Source organism: Stenella coeruleoalba (assembly GCF_951394435.1).
Source record: "Stenella coeruleoalba genome assembly, chromosome: 17".
Lineage (NCBI taxonomy): Eukaryota > Metazoa > Chordata > Mammalia > Artiodactyla > Delphinidae > Stenella > Stenella coeruleoalba.
Genome location: NC_137163.1, coordinates 27,362,343 through 27,383,308, shown reverse-complemented (window position 1 = coordinate 27,383,308; position 20,966 = coordinate 27,362,343). Strand labels below are relative to the sequence as shown.

The 20,966-nt window shown below is 38.9% G+C and overlaps 1 protein-coding gene across 1 annotated transcript in view; it reads left to right on the top strand.

The window, feature by feature from the left end:
* The window catches only part of PKHD1L1 (PKHD1 like 1), a gene marked incomplete at both ends in the record, with an annotated part of 143,164 nt that overhangs the window by 69,492 nt on the left and 52,706 nt on the right, over positions 1-20,966 (top strand). Inside the window, 12 exons of the mRNA XM_079901821.1 lie at positions 931-1,105; positions 2,060-2,216; positions 2,958-3,114; positions 4,820-4,899; positions 5,372-5,501; positions 6,519-6,648; positions 10,450-10,691; positions 11,779-11,915; positions 13,952-14,981; positions 16,329-16,520; positions 19,637-19,788; positions 20,707-20,866. Of these exons, the coding sequence (XP_079757947.1) occupies positions 931-1,105; positions 2,060-2,216; positions 2,958-3,114; positions 4,820-4,899; positions 5,372-5,501; positions 6,519-6,648; positions 10,450-10,691; positions 11,779-11,915; positions 13,952-14,981; positions 16,329-16,520; positions 19,637-19,788; positions 20,707-20,866 (2,742 nt within the window). The remainder of the gene's footprint in view (positions 1-930; positions 1,106-2,059; positions 2,217-2,957; positions 3,115-4,819; positions 4,900-5,371; positions 5,502-6,518; positions 6,649-10,449; positions 10,692-11,778; positions 11,916-13,951; positions 14,982-16,328; positions 16,521-19,636; positions 19,789-20,706; positions 20,867-20,966) is intronic.

Genomic DNA, 20,966 nt, shown 5'->3' with positions numbered 1-20,966 from the left:
ATAGAATGGTATCTGAAACATGATATGTGATTTGCTATTATTATTACTCTTATTTATTTTTACTTAGTGGTTAAAAGCCTGGGCTCTAAGGAGCCCCTGAATTTGTTTTGCCACTAACTGTCACCTCAGCTAAGTAACTTAACTCCTCTCTGTTTCAGTTTGTCCATCTATTGAATGGAGACAATATTAACCCTAGTTCAGTGGGTTACTGTGAAGTTTAAGTATCTGGTATTTTAAGTACACAGCAGATTTTCATTATCTAACAAAATTTAAGAAGAACTAAAGAGAATAATATAGATGAATAAAGGATATGGTTTATGGACAAACATTTTTTAAAACATTAACAAAATGTGATGAAGCTTTTCTAAACATTTTTGCTTCTTCTGACTTCTTAAAGAATACTGAAGAAAATGTAACACTTTTGTGACTGGGCTTACTTATCATTTCAACATCAGAGTTTGTATTCTGATTTTTTTTTAATGCAGTAATGCTATAAAGATTTGTCAAGGTTTGTTTACCTTAACAGTAGCTCCGCTTCTTTTTTCAGCGTTTTTGTATTGAGTTTTTGTAGCTTTTCTGTCTGTTACCTCGCTTTCAGCTGTCAGCGTGCTTGCTATTAGCCGTTCTTCCTTCCGTCCTCTCTAATTTGCTGTGTTGAATCCTCTAGCACTGGAAAACCAAACAGGCAGGTTTGTAGAATTGTCTACAATAAGAGGCTCTGAGGGAGGATCTAAGGGTTTTTCCCCTGTTGATAATGTGCGTGAATTTTGTGATGTGTTTGACTATTGCTAGAGATCTTTATTACTTCACATAGAGCCTGTGAAAGTGACTTTGGGAAAAGGAAGATGTTATTAAAAATATTTGGGGGTTTTGGACGTGAATAAGGGCCTAATGGCAGAATCGAACTCAGTTTGATTCCTCTTATCATAGGCAGGGGACCCAAGCAAGCCTGTGAAGTGAGTGTGGTCAATGGGAAGAATTCATCTCAGTCCCCGGCTCCTTTTATATACACCATGTCAATGACTCCACTCATCACTGAAATAGCTCCCAGGAGAGGCAGTACAGCAGGGGGCACCAGACTTACAGTCCTGGGATCAGGCTTCAGGTACTGTCTTCACGCGCATATACATCGGTGAATCTTTCTGGCTCCAGCCGTTATGCCTGCTTTCTCGTGTGCCAGGACAGTGTTTGAATATAGTCATGTAAAGTCTACCCACCTGCTCAAAAGCCACACTACATTTACTGACTACATACTCTGTGTCAGGAACCTTTTTACCCCATAGAAACTTCCTGCCTTACCTTCTTAGGTATTGTTTAATACCATTTTATGGCTAGAAGACTAAAATTAGAGAGGCTAAATAACTTTCCCCAGATCTTAGTAAGTAACATCACAAGTATAAGTCACCTTACTGTTAATGCTTTCCCCAGAATCTCATCTCCAACCATCATCTGCTTCATTGGCTCAATGAAACATCTCTTCATCCATTTCACTGTAACTGTTTAGATTCCTTCTTCATAAGCATATTCATTATTTTGGCTCAAATTTTATGTACTGCCCTATCATCATCCTTCAAGTACATTAAGTTTGACTTCAAAACCCCAGATCATTTAAATCATAGCGGGCAATGTTAATTCCTCAAGTACCTGTAACTACCTTGGACTTGCATTTTTACATGGAGATTAAATTCCAAAGTCTGTGAATGTGACAAAAAATGTCACATAGGCAAGATAATCGCTGAAAGTGTCTTACATAGGTGGCTGTTTGGAGACCAATGTAGACTTTCTCAATAATTTGAACCCAAGCAGTTTTTCTCCAGCACTGCAGTACTTGCTAGTTTGTACAGTTTTATTTCCTGACCTCTTAATCGCTTTGTTTACTTTTTTCTCAACGAATATTTTGAAGTTTTGCTACTGAAAAAAAGTGTCAGTCTGCACTTTGATAGCTCATAGGTAAGATCATTAGTTTTACAATAATGCATATGAATAATAGGGTTTGACAATGGGACCTAGACATTTGAGAAAAACACCAATGTTTTGTTTTCTTTTTTTTACTTTACAGTGAAAATATACAGGATGTTCTTGTTACCATAGCTGAAGCCAAATGTGATATTGAGTATTCCAACAAGACATATATCATCTGCATGACAAACGCCCACACTCCTTCAGGGTGGGCTCCAGTGCATGTCAACATCAGAAGCATCGGCATGGCCAAACTGGTAACAGTGCTGTTGGATAGAGTAGTCTCAGCAATAGAAAAACTAGCCTTATGGGAGGTGAAGTAATTGGTAATGGAGTTGCTGGGGTTTTTTTTGGCTGTGTTGGGTCTTTGTTGCTGCGCATGGGCTTTCTCTAGTTGTGGCAGGCGGGGGCTACTCTTCGTTGTGGCACGCGGGCTTCTTATTGTGGTGACTTCTCTTGTTGTGGAGCACAGGCTCTAGGCACGTGGGCTTCAGTAGTTGTGGCACGTGGGCTCAGTAGTTGTGGCTCGTGGGCTTTAGAGCTCAGGCTCAGTAGTTGTGGTGCACGGGCTTAGTTGCTCCACGCCATGTGGGATCTTCCTGGTTCAGAGATTGAACCCGTGTCCCCTGCATTGGCAGGCGGATCCTTAACCACTGCGCCACCAGAGAAGTCCCATTAATGGACCTTTTACTTTGTTAATGTCTCCAAAAAATAACTAAGATGTGACTATAATAAATTTAAGGTAGGTTATTTTTTTTTTGCTTGCTACTAAAATTTTATTATTTCAGATTTCTAATTATTCTGGATTGCAGGGTAATTGGTAATAGCTTTTTTATTTTTTTATTATTGTGAAATTAATCAACAGGCAGCTCTAACATATTTAAAGTAGGTTATACTTAATGAAAATGTTCATTGTTTTAGATTTCTTCATTTTGAGGAATTAAATGAAGAATTGTGATAAAACCTCTAAATTTAAAAGTCTCTCATTTCTATTACAGGATAATGCTGACTTTCTATATGTTGATGCTTGGTCCTCCAACTTCTCGTGGGGAGGAGCATCGCCCCCAGAGGAAGGCTCACTAGTTGTTATTACAAAAGGACAGACAATTTTGCTGGATCAGAATACTCCTATCCTGAAAATGTTGCTTATTCAGGGTAAATTTCTGAAAATCTGTTTATTAGACTCTGCCTGTGAAATGGTTCTGTGAAGTTAATTTAATCAAAATTCATGATTATGAACATCCATAGTTGTATCAGGTTTTGAATACAGAGTTTAGTACTGAGTTCTTTAAATTGAGTATTATAATCCATTTGTGGTTATGATTTTTTTTATTGCGTTGCAACCAGAATCTTTTAATGAAATAGAATAGAAAATATCTGAGTGGGGGCTTCCCTGGTGGCGCAGTGGTTGAGAGTCTGCCTGCCGATGCAGGGGACACGGGTTCATGCCCCAGTCCGGGAAGATCCCACATGCTGCGGAGCGGCTGGGCCCGTGGGCCATGGCCGCTGAGACTGCGCGTCCAGAGCCTGTTTCTCCACAACGGGAGAGGCCGCAGCAGTGAGAGACCCGTGTACCGCAAAAAAAAAAAAAAAAGAAAATATCTGAGTGTACTGCATCTTTTATATGGGTAAGCGTCTTTTAAAGTCAAGTGTTTCATGAAACTTTTGTTTCAATAACCGTGTGTGTGTGTGTGTGTGTGTGTGTGTGTATGTATATGCCAATGAACATGGAGTGGATTACAACAGTAACAAGGTATTTCCCATTTAGAAAAACACTAGTATAGTGGGTCCTAGGGGTTATAAAAATCATAGAGGTTTGTTAAATTCTATACTAATGACCCCCCTGACTCCTCTTGGATGCCAGGTTGTGATTTAACCTTTGCCTGTGAACCTGCTTTCAACTGTTACACGAAGTTCTCTCTGCTTCTTAATATCCTATTTTTAATACAGCAAGCTAAATAACCAGAACTGTGACAATTGTGTGTAAAAGAAACAATAATTGGCGAGAGTAAAACACTTGAGGCTTTAGTATATAAACTTTGCCATAATGGTTTTAGCTGTTCATAGGCCTTTGCGCTTTGTTTTTGTTTTAACTTCTGGGACGACAGCAGTGTTTCAGTTATTTGAAGTTATTAACTACTGAACCTTTGGACAGGTAAAGTTTCACTGTCCACAAATTTACATCAGTCTCTTAAAAAATGTATCTCAGCACATTCTTTAATAATGCTAATCAGGCCATAGCTGTTGCTAGTGCAAATTAGTGGATGAAAGTTCAGACCTAATGTTGGCATTACAATAGTTTATGAAAAGTGTTTTTCTTTTATTTTAATTTTTGGTTCTTAATTTATATTTTGAGGTCCTGTGTTTGTAGAACTAGAATTCATGTAGCTGCATTATTTAATAACATTTAAAATAACAAATGATCAAGGGGGAATAATCTGCCCTGGGGTTTGATTTCCTAGCAGCTCCTTGGGTCTTGTCTGAAGTTGTTGTTTTTTTTTTGTGCGGTATGCGGGCCTCTCACTGCTGTGGCCTCTCCCGTTGTGGAGCACAGGCTCCGGACGCGCAGGCTCAGCGGCCATGGCTCACGGGCCCAGCTGCTCCACGGCATGTGGGATCCTCCAGGACCGGGGCACGAACCCGTGTCCCCTGCATCGGCAGGCGGACTCTCAACCACTGCGCCACCAGGGAAGCCCTTGTCTGAAGTTTTTATACTTCATGTTGCCAAAGAGCTGAAGTAAAGTGACATGCATAGTGACAGCAGATAGGAATAAGAAGTTAAATTTTAGTGTATAATTTAAGAAATAGCTTTTAATAAGACTATTCCTTGTGATATATTTCAAAATTGTATGGTTTTTAGGTGGAACTCTAATATTTGATGAAGCTGACATTGAACTTCAGGCAGAAAATATTCTAATTACAGATGGAGGCGTTCTTCAGGTATACGAGAGAACTTGATCTGTATTCATTGCTAACCTCTCCATTTCTTTTTAAAATATTATGTGTAAAATGGACAGTTAATTACGCTAAACTCTCACTAGTTTATCTTTGTGTAGGTCTCTGTTCTTAGCATAAAATCTTTTTTCTGGATTTTAAAAGTTCCCTAGAATACTTTTGTGCTTTTAATGGGAAGATAAAGCATATTTTCATAGAGCAGAATTGTAAATAGAGCAGAAAAAAAAATTAGCTCTGAGATGTGGCTAAAGTCAATCAGTATACTTTCCAAAGGTCTGGCATCGTATATTTAGCTGACTGGAAAATGTAAGGTTTATCTTTTGGAGGAAAGATACTGAGAATGGAACAGTTGATTCTCAAAAGAGAGGGGAGAAAAGAAAAGAATTTCCTTTTGAATGATTAGAGTTGTGGATAATGAGTTTTACTTTCTAAATGATGCTTGTGAAATCCCTTGCAGATTGGGACAGAAGCCTCCCCATTTCAACACAAGGCGGTCATTACCTTGCATGGGCACCTGCGATCTCCTGAGCTCCCGGTATATGGCGCCAAGACGCTGGCTGTGCGGGAGGGAATCCTGGATCTGCATGGTACGGGCCGAAAGGATTCAAGGAACTGGTCCAGGAGAGACTAGCCAGGAAGCCAGAGATAATCCTCCTGATAACTCTCTTTAAATGAAACCTTGCCAAACTTCTCCTGTCTTTACGTGTTCCCTCTTTACCCCTCTTTATCTCTTCCCTCCTTTATCCAGGTTAGGTCAACCCCTACAGACCACCAAGACTCACAACCAAGGTCACTCCTAGGACGCCCTTCCTTCACATCCTTTGCCTAATTTAGCACTTGAAACAGTTCATACTGATGGTTTTCTTTATTCATCTATCTAAACAAAAAGGCATTAAGTCTAGAAGCAGAAATTATAACTTCTTATATTTGTATTTTAAAATGGGCTCTTTCTAAAATATAACTATAAATTTATATTTGCACTGTTCTATAACTATATGTACTGTGGAAAATTATCAGCAAATAAAAATGATAATGATCATGTTTGAGGTATCAGTGTAGCATTATTTAAAGGAAGCATGGTGTGAATCCTTTTTATATGAAGTCTTCTATATTGCAATAATCTACCTCTTTTATAAGTTTAGAGTATATAAGGATGATACCCCACTATGATCATAAATGTCCTACATTATGCTAAATCTATACACTAATAGAATTTTCAGAAATTTATACATTTCATTTGTCTCCAGATTATCAATTTAAGCAATTCCTATCAACAATGACAAAGATAATAGGCCTCTGCCCATTTTAACAGTAGTATCACACAATTTATATTGAGTTCATTTAAAGATTATCATAAATGGGATATGTCATTGCAGAAGGATTTTTTAAAAACGTATAGACCTATACATGTTATTACAAACCTGATTATTACTTTTATAAAGCAAGCACTCTAAATGTTTCTTTTTTGAGAAAGGTATAAGATGCTAAGGTAAAATGAACTTTCTCAAAATTGATTCAATCCAGGCAAAGATTAAAATGCATGAAACTCTCAATATCCAAGAAAACACATCTGAGGAAATTCTCGGTTTGTATGTTGGCTCCAGGTCTGCCTGTTCCTGTGATTTGGACTCATTTGGCTCATACTGCAAAGGCAGGGGAAAGGACTTTGATTTTACACGAAGCAGTAACGTGGAAACCAGGAGATGAGATTGTAATTGCAAGCACAGGACACAGGTATGATGTCTTCTGGACCCGCTAATTTTGATTTAGAATAGAGACTTTTTTTTTTTTTTTTTTTTTTTTTTTTAGAATAGAGACTTTTTTAAACTATGTAAACAAGGGATGATTCAGAAGGTCCACAACTATTTAATTTAAATTTGAAACCTAGAATAAAGAAGCGTGAACAGCCAAATATGTATTTGACAAATATTAACATTGGGTTGACCCCCAGTGTGTTGAGTTTCCACTGACTGAATTTACCATGAGAAAAAGTATGAATATATACTAATAAAAGATTTTAGTCATTTTCACGGTTAAGTTCCCATGTAAGATTTCGTTTGACAAAAGCATTCTGCTATTAAGTCAGTTGAAAACCTCTGAGTGAGAGCTTTAGCTAAGTGCATCAACGCATGCAAACATGTAAATGAGCTTCTGTGTTTGGCGCCACCAAATGACACGTTTGAAGGAAGCTAGTGAACTCTTTCTCATCTTACAGTCTTGGCAGTGGCTCCCATGGAGCAAAATTGTTAGTAATGATTGAATAAAAGGGAGGAAGGAAATTATAGTATGAGTGATGATTAACGTGACCTTTTACACGTCTGACATTTTACAATCGAGGCTGCTTATGACCCTTAATTTGTTTAATTATATATTTTAGCAAATAAGAAATAAAACGAACAAAACTAACACAGCTACACCAAGAATACTGGTGGGGAGAGGAAGCAAGAGGAGCCTTATTTTTGCTTTATTGTTCAAATTATAAGCAATAGCAAAATTGGATATAGTTGATGCTGATCAGGGAACAAATAGTAATTTATGACAAGAAACAGCTAAATTATGTTAAGGTCGTGACTCAGTATAGAATTAGAATTCAAGGTGGCGTTTTGGGTTTGTCATTTTCCAAGTTAAAAATAGACCTGCAGACATTAGGAAGTGTTAAATATATACTTAGCTTTATAAGTGCCCTTTTTTTCTCTGCCCTTGGAATTGTATAATGGCAAAATTAAAAAGCAGCAAAATGACAGGGCTTACAAATAGAATAGAAAGTCCTCATTTATAGCTTTTCTGGATGAATTAAAAGAGTAAGTTTAGAACTTAGTTTAGGGATATTTCATTTTAAGAAACAAGAATTAAGGAGTTTCCCATCAAATCTAACTCATTGTTCACTATTTAATTCATAAGTCCCATTTCAGAGTTTGTAATGCAGGTGGTTAAGAATACTACTTCTAGGGACTTCCCTGGTGGCGCAGTGGTTGAGAGTCCGCCGGCTGATGCAGGGGACACGGGTTCGTGCCCCGGTCCGGGAAGATCTCACATGCCACAGAGCGGCTGGGCCTGTGAGCCATGGCCGCTGAGCCTGCGCCTCTGGAGCCTGCGCTCCGCAACGGGAGAGGCCACAACAGTGAGAGGCCCGCGTACCACAAAAAAAAAAAAACCCAAAAAACGAAAAGAGTACTACTTCTAAAGTCAGTCTGCCTGGGTCCAACCCCCGGCAATACCACTTACTAGGCCTGAGGTCATGTTATTTCACCTCTCTGTGCTTCTCTAAAATTGGAATGCTGTTAGTATGTATCTCAGAATTACTGTAAGGACTAAGTGAGTTAATATGTGTAAAACAGAGCAGAACTTGACTCAAAGTTAGTGCTAGATAAGTGTTAGATATTATTACAAAGGAAGAAAAGGTGCATTTAGGTGCATATAACATATAAAAATGCTTTTTTATAACCTTCTTTTGTTTTTTCTGTTTTGTTTTTGTTTTTTTGGCTGCATTGGGTCTTCGTTGCTGCATGCGGGCTTTCTCTAGTTGCAGCGAGGGGGGCTACTCTTCATTGCGGTGCATGGGTTTCTCATTGTAGTGGCTTCTCTTGTTGTGGAGCACGGGCTCTAGGCACGCGGGCTTCAGTAGTTGTGGCACGTGGGCTCAGTAGTTGTCGCTCACGGGCTCTAGAGCTCCGGCTCAGTAGTTGAGGTGCATGGGCTTAGTTGCTCCACACCATGTGGGATCTTCCCGGACCAGGGATCGACCCATGTCCCCTGCACTGGCAGGCAGATTCTAAACCACTGCACCATGAGGGAAGTCCCTGGAACCTTCTTTTCTAAAGAAATCTCTGTTCATCTGAATTCAAGAGAATTCAGGAGAGGCCAGTCCAAATCACCTGAGGGATCTTGTACTATTGATACATCCTCTCTCAAGCATCCTTAATCTTCACCTCCCCCTGCCCTCTCACCCTACAATTCCTTCCCTGGGTCTTTTGGAATTATGGGTTTCCCCATCCACCCACCATCTTGGAAAAAAAAAAAAATAACTTTGGTCTCCTGTCTCTTGTAGCTTCTCTCCCTCTTTCTCTCTGTAAATTATTGAACTGCTTAAATATTATGCCCATTTCTTCCATTTCATTCTCGCTATCCATGTTTTCCCTTTAAATTCTACAGTCTGATTTTGATCCTCATAAAAACTTTCCTAGTGACCTTCTGACTATCATCATTCTTCGCTTCCTGCATATCACCAGGTTCTCTTGGTCCTTCCCTTGAAATGCCTCTTCCACCAGCTTTCCATGCACTCAGTTTAATTTAGACTCTCAGCCCCTCACCCTGGAATATTCCATCATCTTCCTATTTGGGCTCCATTCCTCTACCTTCTTACCTCAGGAATTCATTCTGCATTGATTTATTCAGTCAGGGAAAAACTGTGATTGAATTGTGACACGTACTGGACCAAGTGCTCAGCATACAGAATGATTTAACGGGTGTTAAATCAGGTATGGGAAGGACAGAGAAGTAAATGGGTGGTAAGACTGCAGTGTGGTGACCGTGAGTGCTGATGGGGCCTCACGCAGAGCTTACTGGGAGTCCAGAAGAAGAGTTGGGAAAGGTGAGAGAGGTGCCTTTCAACGTGTTTCACATGCGACTGGTAGTTAAAGGAGGAAAAAGATTTGCCAAGGGAGAGAGGAATCAAAAAGGAATGTGAGGAAGATACAGAGGTAACTCCTCTAAGGGCACCTCTGTCAACAGCACCAATCACGCTTTAGTAGATAATACACAATCAGCCATAGAAACACATGTCTCTGAAGTCAGGGGCACTTTCTGCTTGGTATCCCCAATACTTTGCTCTGTGCCTAGAAAACAGGATGGACACTCGATAAGTCTTTGTTGGAAGGACTCAGTACATGAATGTGTATATTATAGATTTGGCCAGTCCTTCTGCTGGAACTTGGTATGTGTTGAAGGAATGGGTAGAAATGAGAACTCTTGAGCTCACCTCAGTCGTTTCTTTTCCCTGCTCAGGAACCTCCAATGGATTCCCTCTGTAAGGGTTTCTCAGTCTCAGCACTATTGACATTTTGGACCAGATAATTCTTTGTTGTGTATCATAGGACATTTGGGTACATCCTTGGCCACTACCTTCTAGTAGCAACATAGCACCCCCAACAAGTTGCGACAACCGAAAATGTGTCCAGGCATTACCAAATGTCCCCTGGAGGGATGAAAGCATCCCTGATTGACAGCCACTGAGTGTGATCCTCAAAGTTATAAATGAATAGTACTTTTGAATACTTTATAGAATTAGTCCAGTTCTGTGAACAAGTATAGCACTTGGAAAATATTTATTTAATTGAAATGCATCTGTAAAATTTATTCAGTTACTCTAAGAAAGAGTAAAATACCGTCTTGGAATTCCTCTTCAGAATATTGTATGACATAAAAAGTTTTCCTGTTTTACACATGAGTGTTCAGAATAGCATAAAACAAATACAGCAAAACACTGTTATGTTAATTTATATTAATTTTGAGAGTTTTTGGTTCAAATTTTTACAGACACAGCCAACAAGAGAATGAAAAAAGGACCATTGCATCTGTATCTGCTGGTGGCAGGAACATAACGCTAACTAATCCGCTGAATTACACACACTTAGGAATCACTGTCACCCTCCCTGATGGAACTCTGTTTGAAGCAAGGGCAGAAATTGGAATTCTTACAAGAAATATTTTAATAAGAGGATCTGACAACGTGGAGTGGAATGACAAAATTCCAGCATGCCCTGATGGATTTGACACAGGTAGTCTTAGCAGCCTTAGTGTGTCGCCTAAAATGTTTATAGACACTGCAAAAATATTCCCTGTGTGCAAAATCAGCCCCTGTTGAGAACTAATGGACTTGGTTATGCTCTAGCAATAAATAAGCCCCAAATCTTAGTGATTAAAAATGATAAAGGTTTATTTCTCATTGACGCTACACGTGTCCAATATGGGTCAACAGGGGGGCTCTGCTCGTTGTTATTTTCCAGGGTCTAGGCTGATGGAGACTTAATCTCAACATGGGTTTCCATGATCTCTGAGACAGGAGGTGAGAAGGCTGGAGAGTTAAGCACCAGCAGTTTGTTACTTTGGTCCTGAAGTGACATGTGTCCCTTCTTCTCAGGTGTCAATAGTTGGAACTGGTTCCGTGGCTATAATTAACTTACCACAGTTCTCATATATATTATATATATATATATGTATTTATAAAACTGTGTATAACCATATAAATGTATGTGTGTAGTTGAGAAGCACAGTGCATTTCACAAGTCTCTTTTAAATATTTTATGTAATCACTACTACCATTACAATCCCATAAGTACTTGAATAATAGCTGATATAGCTTAGATACAGCCTTTTCTTCGATGGGAAGCATAAGGCAAAGCTTACTGATCAATGTCAAAAGATCTGCGTTCTGATTCCATTTCATCTGCGTGGTCTCACAATGTCCATTGTGAAACCTAGTTTCATCCTGTTTAAAATAAAAATACTTCCTGTTCTGCCAACCTACTATAGTTATAAGAATTAAGTGAGATAATGCATGTTCTAATCTTGTACCAGTGTAAGATCATATTAGCTATGTTAATCCCAAATCTTGGGGAAAATAAATTCAGCGATAATAAAACAAAATACCTGAGTACTTTAGGGGTTGCAAAGGTGAACAAGACAAGGCACTTACCTTCCTTACTATGCAGAGGAGGAGATAATGTGAACGCAAATAATTATGTTCCAGGGTGAGGTTAAAATTGTATGTGAATAAAAAGATATAATTAGGTATGAGAAACAGTCTTTATATAGAGGATTTTGACACGGTTTTTCTTTATGATATCTTAAAAAATATTTTTAAAGGTGAATTTGCTACACAGACATGTCTCCAAGGAAGGTTTGGAGAAGAAATAGGAAGTGACCAGTTTGGTGGATGCATTATGTTTCATGCTCCGATACCTGGTGCCAACATGGTAACTGGAAGAATAGAATACGTAGAGGTAAGAGGCATTATCGTTAGCGCTTTGTCCAAAGTTTTCCATACGATGAATGTGAATTGAGCACCTGCTTTTTGCCAGATGCTACTTATAATCTGGTAGAGGAGACATAAACAGATGATTTTAATACATCCAATTATTCATTCACATAATCATGCCAAATTTTTGTTTCTCTGTTTTTATCACACCCCACATCAAATTCGTTAACAAGGTCTATCCACTCTGCCCACAAAATACTGTATCCTGAATGTACTGTTTTTCTACCTTTTTCACCTGGTCCCTAACCCAAGCCACCATCACCTCTCACCTGGTCTACTGTGCTTTTCTCCTAACTGGTCTTCCTGCTTTCACCCTATCTGCAGTGAAGTCTCCACACGACAGCCAAAGTCCAATTTTTAAATGTGAATCAGATCTTGCTACACACTGTTCAGAGCTCTTCAGTGGCTTCCTATTACACCTAAAACAAAAAGTCCAAGCCTTGTCCAAAGGATCCACGTGATCTGACCCCCTCCTGGCCTCTATCTTGTGTGATCTACCCTTGGCGCCTGCCATGCCAGCCACATAGACCTCCCTGTGTCTCTTGCCCATGTCAGGCACACTCCTGTCTCAGGTTCTTTGCACTTGCTCTTCATCCTGCTTGGAATGCTCCTCCACCAGGTACTTAAATGGTTCACACTCATTTCAGTCAGGTCTCTTCTCAAATGTTATCTCTTCAGAGAGGATGTTCCTCATCACTTTTATTTGAAATAGCTGCCCAAACACCTGTTTTTCTTTATTAACTCATAACTCCTGATATATTTTTAATTTGTTTTTTATCTCTTCCTCTAGAACATAAACTCAGTTAGTTCAGATATTTTTGTCCTTCTGGTTTTCTGCTGATTCCTCTGTAGCTGGAACAGTACTTAGCCTATAGCAGATTCTCAATTGACTATTAACTGAACAAATAAATATATAAATGAAAGAATAAATATGCAAGTTATGCCCAAGAGATCAGGAGCTCCTCTGTATCTTATTCATATTCAGCCTATATAATCTGGGTTTAGCACAGTTTCTATCAAGTATTCAGTAAAAGGAAGGAATGGAGGAAGGGTGGGAAGGAAGGTTAGTAAAATCCTTAAATCCATTAAATTTGGAAGAGCTCACTCATCTGCAGTGAGGGTGGCAGAGTCAATGACTGCATACTGTAAAAAATAAACCTTCTCCTAGGTTATGTTACACACATGTAACATCTGGATATGGAGTGAGGTTGCCAGTGTCGATCTGTATAATAAATATTATTAATAGTTAATTTTTATTTTTAGATGAAGAATGAAAATAAATAAATGCCCTACCATTTATTTCCAAACCTTATGAGATCATATTCCACACACACACACACACACACAGGCACACGCACACGCACACACACACACACACACAGAGGCATCTTCTGTATTAGCTTATTAGATCGTAGACCTATTGAAAATATAGCAGAGTGGTTAATAAGAGCACCAACTCTATAATTAGACCAGTGAGTTTAAATGAAACTTTGTGACCATGAACAAGATACTCTAAGTTTCACTTTCTTCATCTGTAAAATGAAGCTTATGATAAGTGGCTACTTCCTAAGATTGTGGTAAAGACTGTGACCATGCATATAAAACATTTAGCAGAATATCTGGCACATGGTAAACATTCAAGAAATGTTTCTTATTATTAAAAAAGAATCAAAGTGAAGGAGAAAAAGAAGTCTTTTACGAGGTATTTTGCTGAACACGAAAGTTTCATAACAGCAAGGTGAAAAGCAGAAGAGTCGAAGATGGGTTTTGTTCATTCATTCATTTGATAACAAGTATGGGCTGTTATAGATTGAATAAAACAAGGTGGGTTGGGGATCAGACAACATTTTTAAATGATAAACAGGAATAATATGGGAGATATAAATGCATTAATAATAATTAATGTAAAAGTGGATATTATTTTGAAACAAGTAAGTATGAGCCAGGCAAACTCTGAGTCTGTGTGTATCACTAAATAGCTGTGATTTCTGGGCTTGACAGATATTCCATGCTGGACAGGCATTCCGGTTGGGGCGATATCCAATACATTGGCACCTGCTTGGAGATTTACAGTTTAAATCTTATGTAAGAGGCTGTGCAATTCACCAGACCTATAACAGAGCTGTCACTATCCATAACACACATCACCTTCTGGTTGAGAGGAATATTATATACGATATCAGGGGGGGAGCATTTTTTATAGAAGATGGTATTGAACATGGCAATATCCTGCAATACAACTTGGCAGTATTTGTACAGCAAAGTACTAGTCTTCTGAATGACGACGTGACTCCAGCTGCATTTTGGGTAACCAATCCAAACAACACCATACGACACAATGCAGCTGCTGGTGGCACTCACTTTGGCTTTTGGTACCGAATGAACAACCACCCTGATGGGCCATCTTATGACCGAAACATTTGCCAAAAAAGAGTTCCTCTTGGAGAATTCTTTAATAACACTGTTCATTCTCAAGGTTGGTTTGGATTGTGGATATTTGAAGAATATTTCCCCATGCAGACAGGATCTTGTACTTCTACAGTGCCAGAGCCTGCAATATTTAATTCACTCACTACTTGGAATTGTCAAAAAGGAGCTGAATGGGTCAATGGAGGTGCACTTCAGTTTCATAACTTCGTGATGGTCAATAATTATGAGGCTGGAATTGAAACGAAGAGGATCCTGGCTCCTTATGTTGGAGGATGGGGTGAAGCCATTGGAGCAGTGATTAAAAATGCCAAAATAGTTGGTCATGTTGATGAACTGGGAATGGGGTCTGCATTTTGCACAATGAAAGGCCTGGTTCTCCCATTTAGTGAAGGGTTGACTGTATCTTCCGTACACTTCATGAACTTTGACCGTCCCAGCTGTGCAGCTTTGGGAGTGACGTCCATCACTGGCGTTTGTAATGAGAGATGTGGAGGCTGGAGTGCAAAATTCATTGACATCCAATATTCTCACACAACAAACAAGGCTGGCTTTCGATGGGAACATGAAGCGGTACTGATTGATGTTGATGGTTCACTTACAGGTAATGTGATGTTTTAATTTCTGATAAAATACTTTGGAAATATATTTTTTTGTTTGTGTTAACACAGAGAGTTGAATTGTCAAAGCAGACTCAGATGAATCACAGATCTTAACTGGTGCCGAACTTTCCTAATGACTTAAGGATATAGGTCAACACTAGGCATAGATGAGATATCCTTTTCTAGCAAAGTCTCAAACGATCAGATGCAGCCTCCAAATATGTCCCTTTTCTCCTGCATTTGCACTTTGGTTTTGAATTAACAGCAAATTTTGAGCAATATTTATGGAATATTGATCACAGTAGGAAGCCATTTCATTTGAGAATGCCTCCATTTTGTACTCAGTTAATTACGCAGAGGAAGCTGCTTACATGACTACCCAGATTCTCCAGCCGGTCATGCCCAATAAATGTATAAATTCCAGGTTTATTTACATAAGCAACAGACTGGATGTATCCTGCTCAAGTACCTTAGAGGGAAGTAATAACTCACAGGCCTGCTGTTAGCCTTTTTCTTTCCAATCTAAATTCTGAATTTGGAATTGATTCAAAGAATATGGGAACTCTAGTACAAAATTCAACATTCTTTGTAGGTTAAATCTTTTCTACCATTTTAAGTTCAGAGTAAGTCAAATCCTTTTGTAAATAATCATGGTTTCTAGAATTTAGCATTTTTATAAAATTTTAATGATAATGACTTGGCAAAATCAGATAGGAAGTGTGTCTGTGTGTGTGTGTGTGTGTGTGTGTATCATTCTGCATAATACTTTATAAGAGAGACACAATTGACAAGTAAAGCTACAGATATTTGAAAGCCTTTGAAAGATGGAAGGTTCATCTCAATATTCAAACAGACTGAATTCTCAACTACAGTTGTTGACTTGTCTCCTGTTCTAACTGTGGCTTTAAGAGGGAGAACATTTAGATGGTTCTAATATTCAGAGCTTTGTGTGACCTTTATTCACTTACTTAATTCAGCTTAGATTCTTAAGTTTGTTGACAGTCCATTGGTTGAGAGCACAAGCTCTGTGGTCAGACTGCCTGGATTTGCATCCTTCCGTGTGTCCTTGACCAAGTTACTTATCCCACATCCCATCCCCTTCCTTGGCTCTCACGGGTGCTTCAGATCCCATTTTTCAGCTGCGTCCATGATAAGCTCCCAGACAGAAGAGTCCACTGCAAAGCCTTTGTAGAGGTCCCCTTACCCCATGCCAAAAAACCCCCAGGAATCTAGACTTTTAGATTGTATTTGTGGCACTATGGGTTATAGTAAATGTATGTTTTAGACAGTTTAGCTTTTTAGTTTTCTAACATGAAATAGGAAGTCAGCTGTTTGTGTTCATTTCCTAGGTCACAAAGGACACACCGTCATTCCACACAGCTCACTGCTGGACCCTTCTCACTGCAGTCAAGAAGCCGAGTGGAGCATAGGATTCCCTGGGTCTGTCTGTGACGCCTCGGTCAGCTTCCACCGGCTGGCATTCAACAAGCCTTCTCCGGTGTCTCTGCTTGAAAAGGATGTGGTTCTCTCAGACTCCTTCGGTAAGTAGAACACAGTCATTTAAACCACTCATTTAAATATGTTTTCCTCAATTTTCATCATCATCTTCTTGAGAACACTGGGAAAAGCATAATATTTATATCAGTCAGAAACCAGGCAGGAAACAAATATCACATCCCAAAATGGGCTTGTGAGGAGTATTGAATAAATGCCTGGACCAGCATGACATTCTGCTGATTAAGGAACCTCCAGCCAATATTATGACAGACAGCAGGAAAGTTGACATAGCTTTAGGATCAAGACAGTAAAAATATACCATTTTTTCTGCCACTGAAAGCAAATTATTTTGATTATCTTTGCTGATTGAAATAGGATGGGGGGAGCATCTGCTAGGTCAATAGCTGCACAGAGACTGTTAATTTACTGATTTGTTTCAGTAAAGCTAATGTACCTGGAACACCAGATGGGCTTGACATCATTGCCTGACTAGATTGCATTAATTTACTGTCATTATTCATGATGCATCTGGCATATGCACCAGCCAGACAAGCAAGTCAAATGGGGATATAGTAGTAACCCTGATTCTCACATGTCTCAGATTTTTCACTGTGGCGTTAATATCTGCATTTTCCCCCCTCAAGGTTTTAGAATTGCTTTTCTTTTATCTTCGTAACAGAGTGGGGGAGCATGGTTCCTCGAGTGTTCACTCAGTCCTTCCTGCGTGATTTTCCCGCCCTCCATTAGGAATTCTTCCAGTTACTAAGTATAACTATTCTCATCACATCTGACCTGGCCTGCCCTGATTGGCTCAGATCTTTATATCATTCCATCCATCCATTCATCCACACATCCATCATCTGTCTATGAATTATTAGTTAAAATATCTATCTACAATTAATCCACTCTCATATCACTGTCTGACAGACTGCAGATTTTGGAAAATAGGAAAGGCATTGATGAACCAAACATTTGCTATCAGATGATTCTCAAATACAGTTTTCTACATTTTCTGCATAAATCTAAATGATGTAGCTTCTTGATGACAGCGTTCCCAAATTTCCACATTTAATCATATTTACAAGGTAGAACCTTGCAATTTGAAACTAAAATTATGTATCTCAATATAGGCCAAGTGAATTTTGAAAACGTGTAGCATAATTATACCAGCCATACTGTAACTGCTAGAATTATAGCTGGGTCAAATCCATCAGGACATGCTGGGGTTTTGGTATTCCACTCCATGTCATCAGATCCTCTTGGAAGGATATTTCTTGTGAGAATTTCAACTTCTGCCCTTCTTCCAAACAAAGTTCTATGCCTATTCCCACTATACATTTTGGAACTGGAGGAATAACCATAAGATGAGCCGGTGGCCTCAGTGGACCAGGCCTGAGACTGAGCAAAGACTCATTCTAGGGCCTGGCCTTCATAAGCTGCCACTCCAGCTGGTAGACCATGGTGGCATTAGGGTGTCTGAGGGTTAGTATCAGTTCAGAGCCAGAAGCTAACAACTCTTGGAAGGTCTGGATAGTTTCCTCTCCTTAGTATGCAGTAGCCTGATACATGGCCACAGATTTCTCCCACTCTGTGGAGCTGCTTCCAGTCTGTGAATTGGCTTGGATCTAGGAAATAGGTAAGAGGTAGCAGATTTCCACTTGGGTAAGTTGAATTAGATTTCTGTCCTCCAAGATCTATATAACTTTTCCGTCTGCATATGCCAAAGGTCACCTTAGTATGCTACCCACTATTCTCCTGGGGGAGCCTCTTTGCATTGCAGTGACAGAGCCTCAAGAGGGCATGTTTCACCCAGCAAGCACTTTTAAGTCTTTGCAGTGTCAATTCTGCCAATAGCCGAGGGACCAAAGAAGTCACCCAGTATCCACAGAGCAGGGAAGTCTATCCTGCCCTCAAGGAGGGGAGAGGAGTGGATATTTGCTGAATAATCCAAATTATCATGGTTCTTCTCATACTCTGCAGGTCTTTTTAAACTGTGAGTTTTTAGTGCCTCTGGTCATGGGCTTTTCAAAACTTAATGCTAATTCATAAGCCAAAGAATTTGTTCCTGGGCTTCCCTGGAGGCGCAGTGGTTGAGAGTCTGCCTGCCGATGCAGGGGACACGGGTTCGTGCCCCGGTCAGGGAAGATCCCACATGCCGCGGAGCGGCTGGGCACGTGAGCCATGGCCACTGAGCCTGCGTGTCCGGAGCCTGTGCTCCGCAACGGGAGAGGCCACAACAGTGAGAGGCCCGCGAACCCAAAAAAAGAAAAAAAAAAATGTGTTCCTCCTTTATATTGGAATTTGTTTTGCCTTATCCCCAAAGGAAAAGAATGACAGTTTATTTTGTAATCTTGCACCTAGCTTCTTCCACCTAACTTTGTAAGGGAAGAGGTTGCAAATTTAACATAAAATTCAATCAGAGATGAAAAGAAAGAGAGAAGGGAGAGGAAGGAACAGAATTAATTCATTAATCACAGATGTTTTTCTTTATATTGTGAGAGATCTTTTCAGATCTTCAACCGAAGTTGTCAGGCATTCTCTCAAATTAAATTTTTTTCCCATTACAGGTAGTTCAGGTTCCAAGTTCATCATTCACAAAATTTAGGGTATCATGGCCAGTGTTAGAGGTAGGTCTACTTTAGTCTAGTTCCTTAAGGGCTCTGAATCAAAGCTTTGTATTCATACTTGCTAGGCTGATTTTGATTAATACAACCTATATAGGAGAATCTAATAAAGTTCAGGACTTATATTTGCATATTTTGCAGATCAAGGATTCTGAAGAATTAAGTTCTTAAAAGAATAGAAATGGAATTATATTTTAGATCGATGTATTTTAAAAATTGCATTGATATATTTAAGCACTTTTGTCTTAGTGGTCATTATTGTCATCACAGTTCAGTTTTATTTTTCCCTAAGGAATAAAGGCTCCATCTCAATTCAGAATTCCAAGTGAGAAAGCATTTTATGTTTCAGTTAAGTGTGATATTGAACAGTGGGGCCTTCAGGTAAACAAAGACATTTAGAACATAAGTAATGAAATACTATACTGACCTCTTTAGAGACTTCCATAGACTAGAGTAATATTTACCTTTGCACTTGTTCATAAGAGAAGGAATTTTCTAGATGTAGAGATTACTGTGATTTGTTTTATGTTCTATAGGCACAAGCATTGTTCCCTTTCAGAAGAAACGACTGACTCATATGTCTGGATGGATGGCTCTGATTCCAAATGCAAAGCACATTAACTGGTATTTTAAAAGTGTAGATCACATAACCAACATTTCCTATACGTCAACATTCTATGGATTTAAGGTAAGAAAAGAGTTGCATAATCCATCTTCTAATAATTTTGATTACATATTACTCCAAAGCAGCCCACACACTCATCCTTACACCAACCGTGAGGCCCAGAATGCCCTTGCCTCACATATTGACCTGGTAAAGTCTGCACACTTTTTATTACCCATCCTAAATCTCAGAAGCAAGCCAAAAAAAAAACCCCTCCTTTAAGAATCAGAAGTAAGCCATCTTCTGCCACATCCCTGTAGTACTAAGCTTGTGCCCTGTTATTATTACCATGATAATAACTAACATTTATTCAGTGCTTATGATGTTTTGGGCACCAGTTAAAGGCTTTATTATTTGTATTCTGAAATATAGCAAATACAGAAAATAACAGGCCGAGTCCTATATTCCCACCACCTAGCTCTATCTGAATCTAACATTCTGTGACTATGTACTTCAGATTTTTTTAAGAAATAAACATTTTTAGGTGAAGTGGAAGTCCTCTGTATGGCTTACTCTGAAATCAATCTCCACTCTTCACTGCTAAGGGTCACCTGAATTGGGTGTTTTCATCCCTGTTCATATTCTTCTACTTGTACTATATATGGGCAGCAAAAAAAACAATACCTAGCACTGTTTCAAATGTTTTGAAACATTATAGAAATTAAATATTCTCTGAATGTATACATATATATGTACGTGTATATATATATAGAGAGAGAGAGAGAGAGAGAGAGAGAGAGAGAGAAAGAAAGAAAGACTTTCATTGCCTTAGTGATAGAGTTAGCGTTATTACCATAGACAGGTAAAACGTTAATAAACAAAATATAAATGCAAGATGAAAACCAAACTAAAACCAAAAGTTAAGTTTTAATATGGGGTTAATTAATTAATGTCATCAAAATTAGCATATAAAACAAGTCACTTTTTTGCAAACTTTCATAGGAACAAGACTATGTAATCATATCTCATAACTTCACTCAAAATGCTGATATGTTTAATATCATTGATATGAGGAATGGGTCTTCAAATCCATTGAATTGGAATACTAGCAAGAATGGAGACTGGCACCTTGAAGCAAACACTAGTACTCTATATTACCTGGGTATGTATTCAATAGGCAAAAGTGATTGTTTTATCTATTGCTTCATCTAAAGGAGGAGAAAAATTGCTTAATGGGCAAATGTGTTATATAGTGCCTTGTA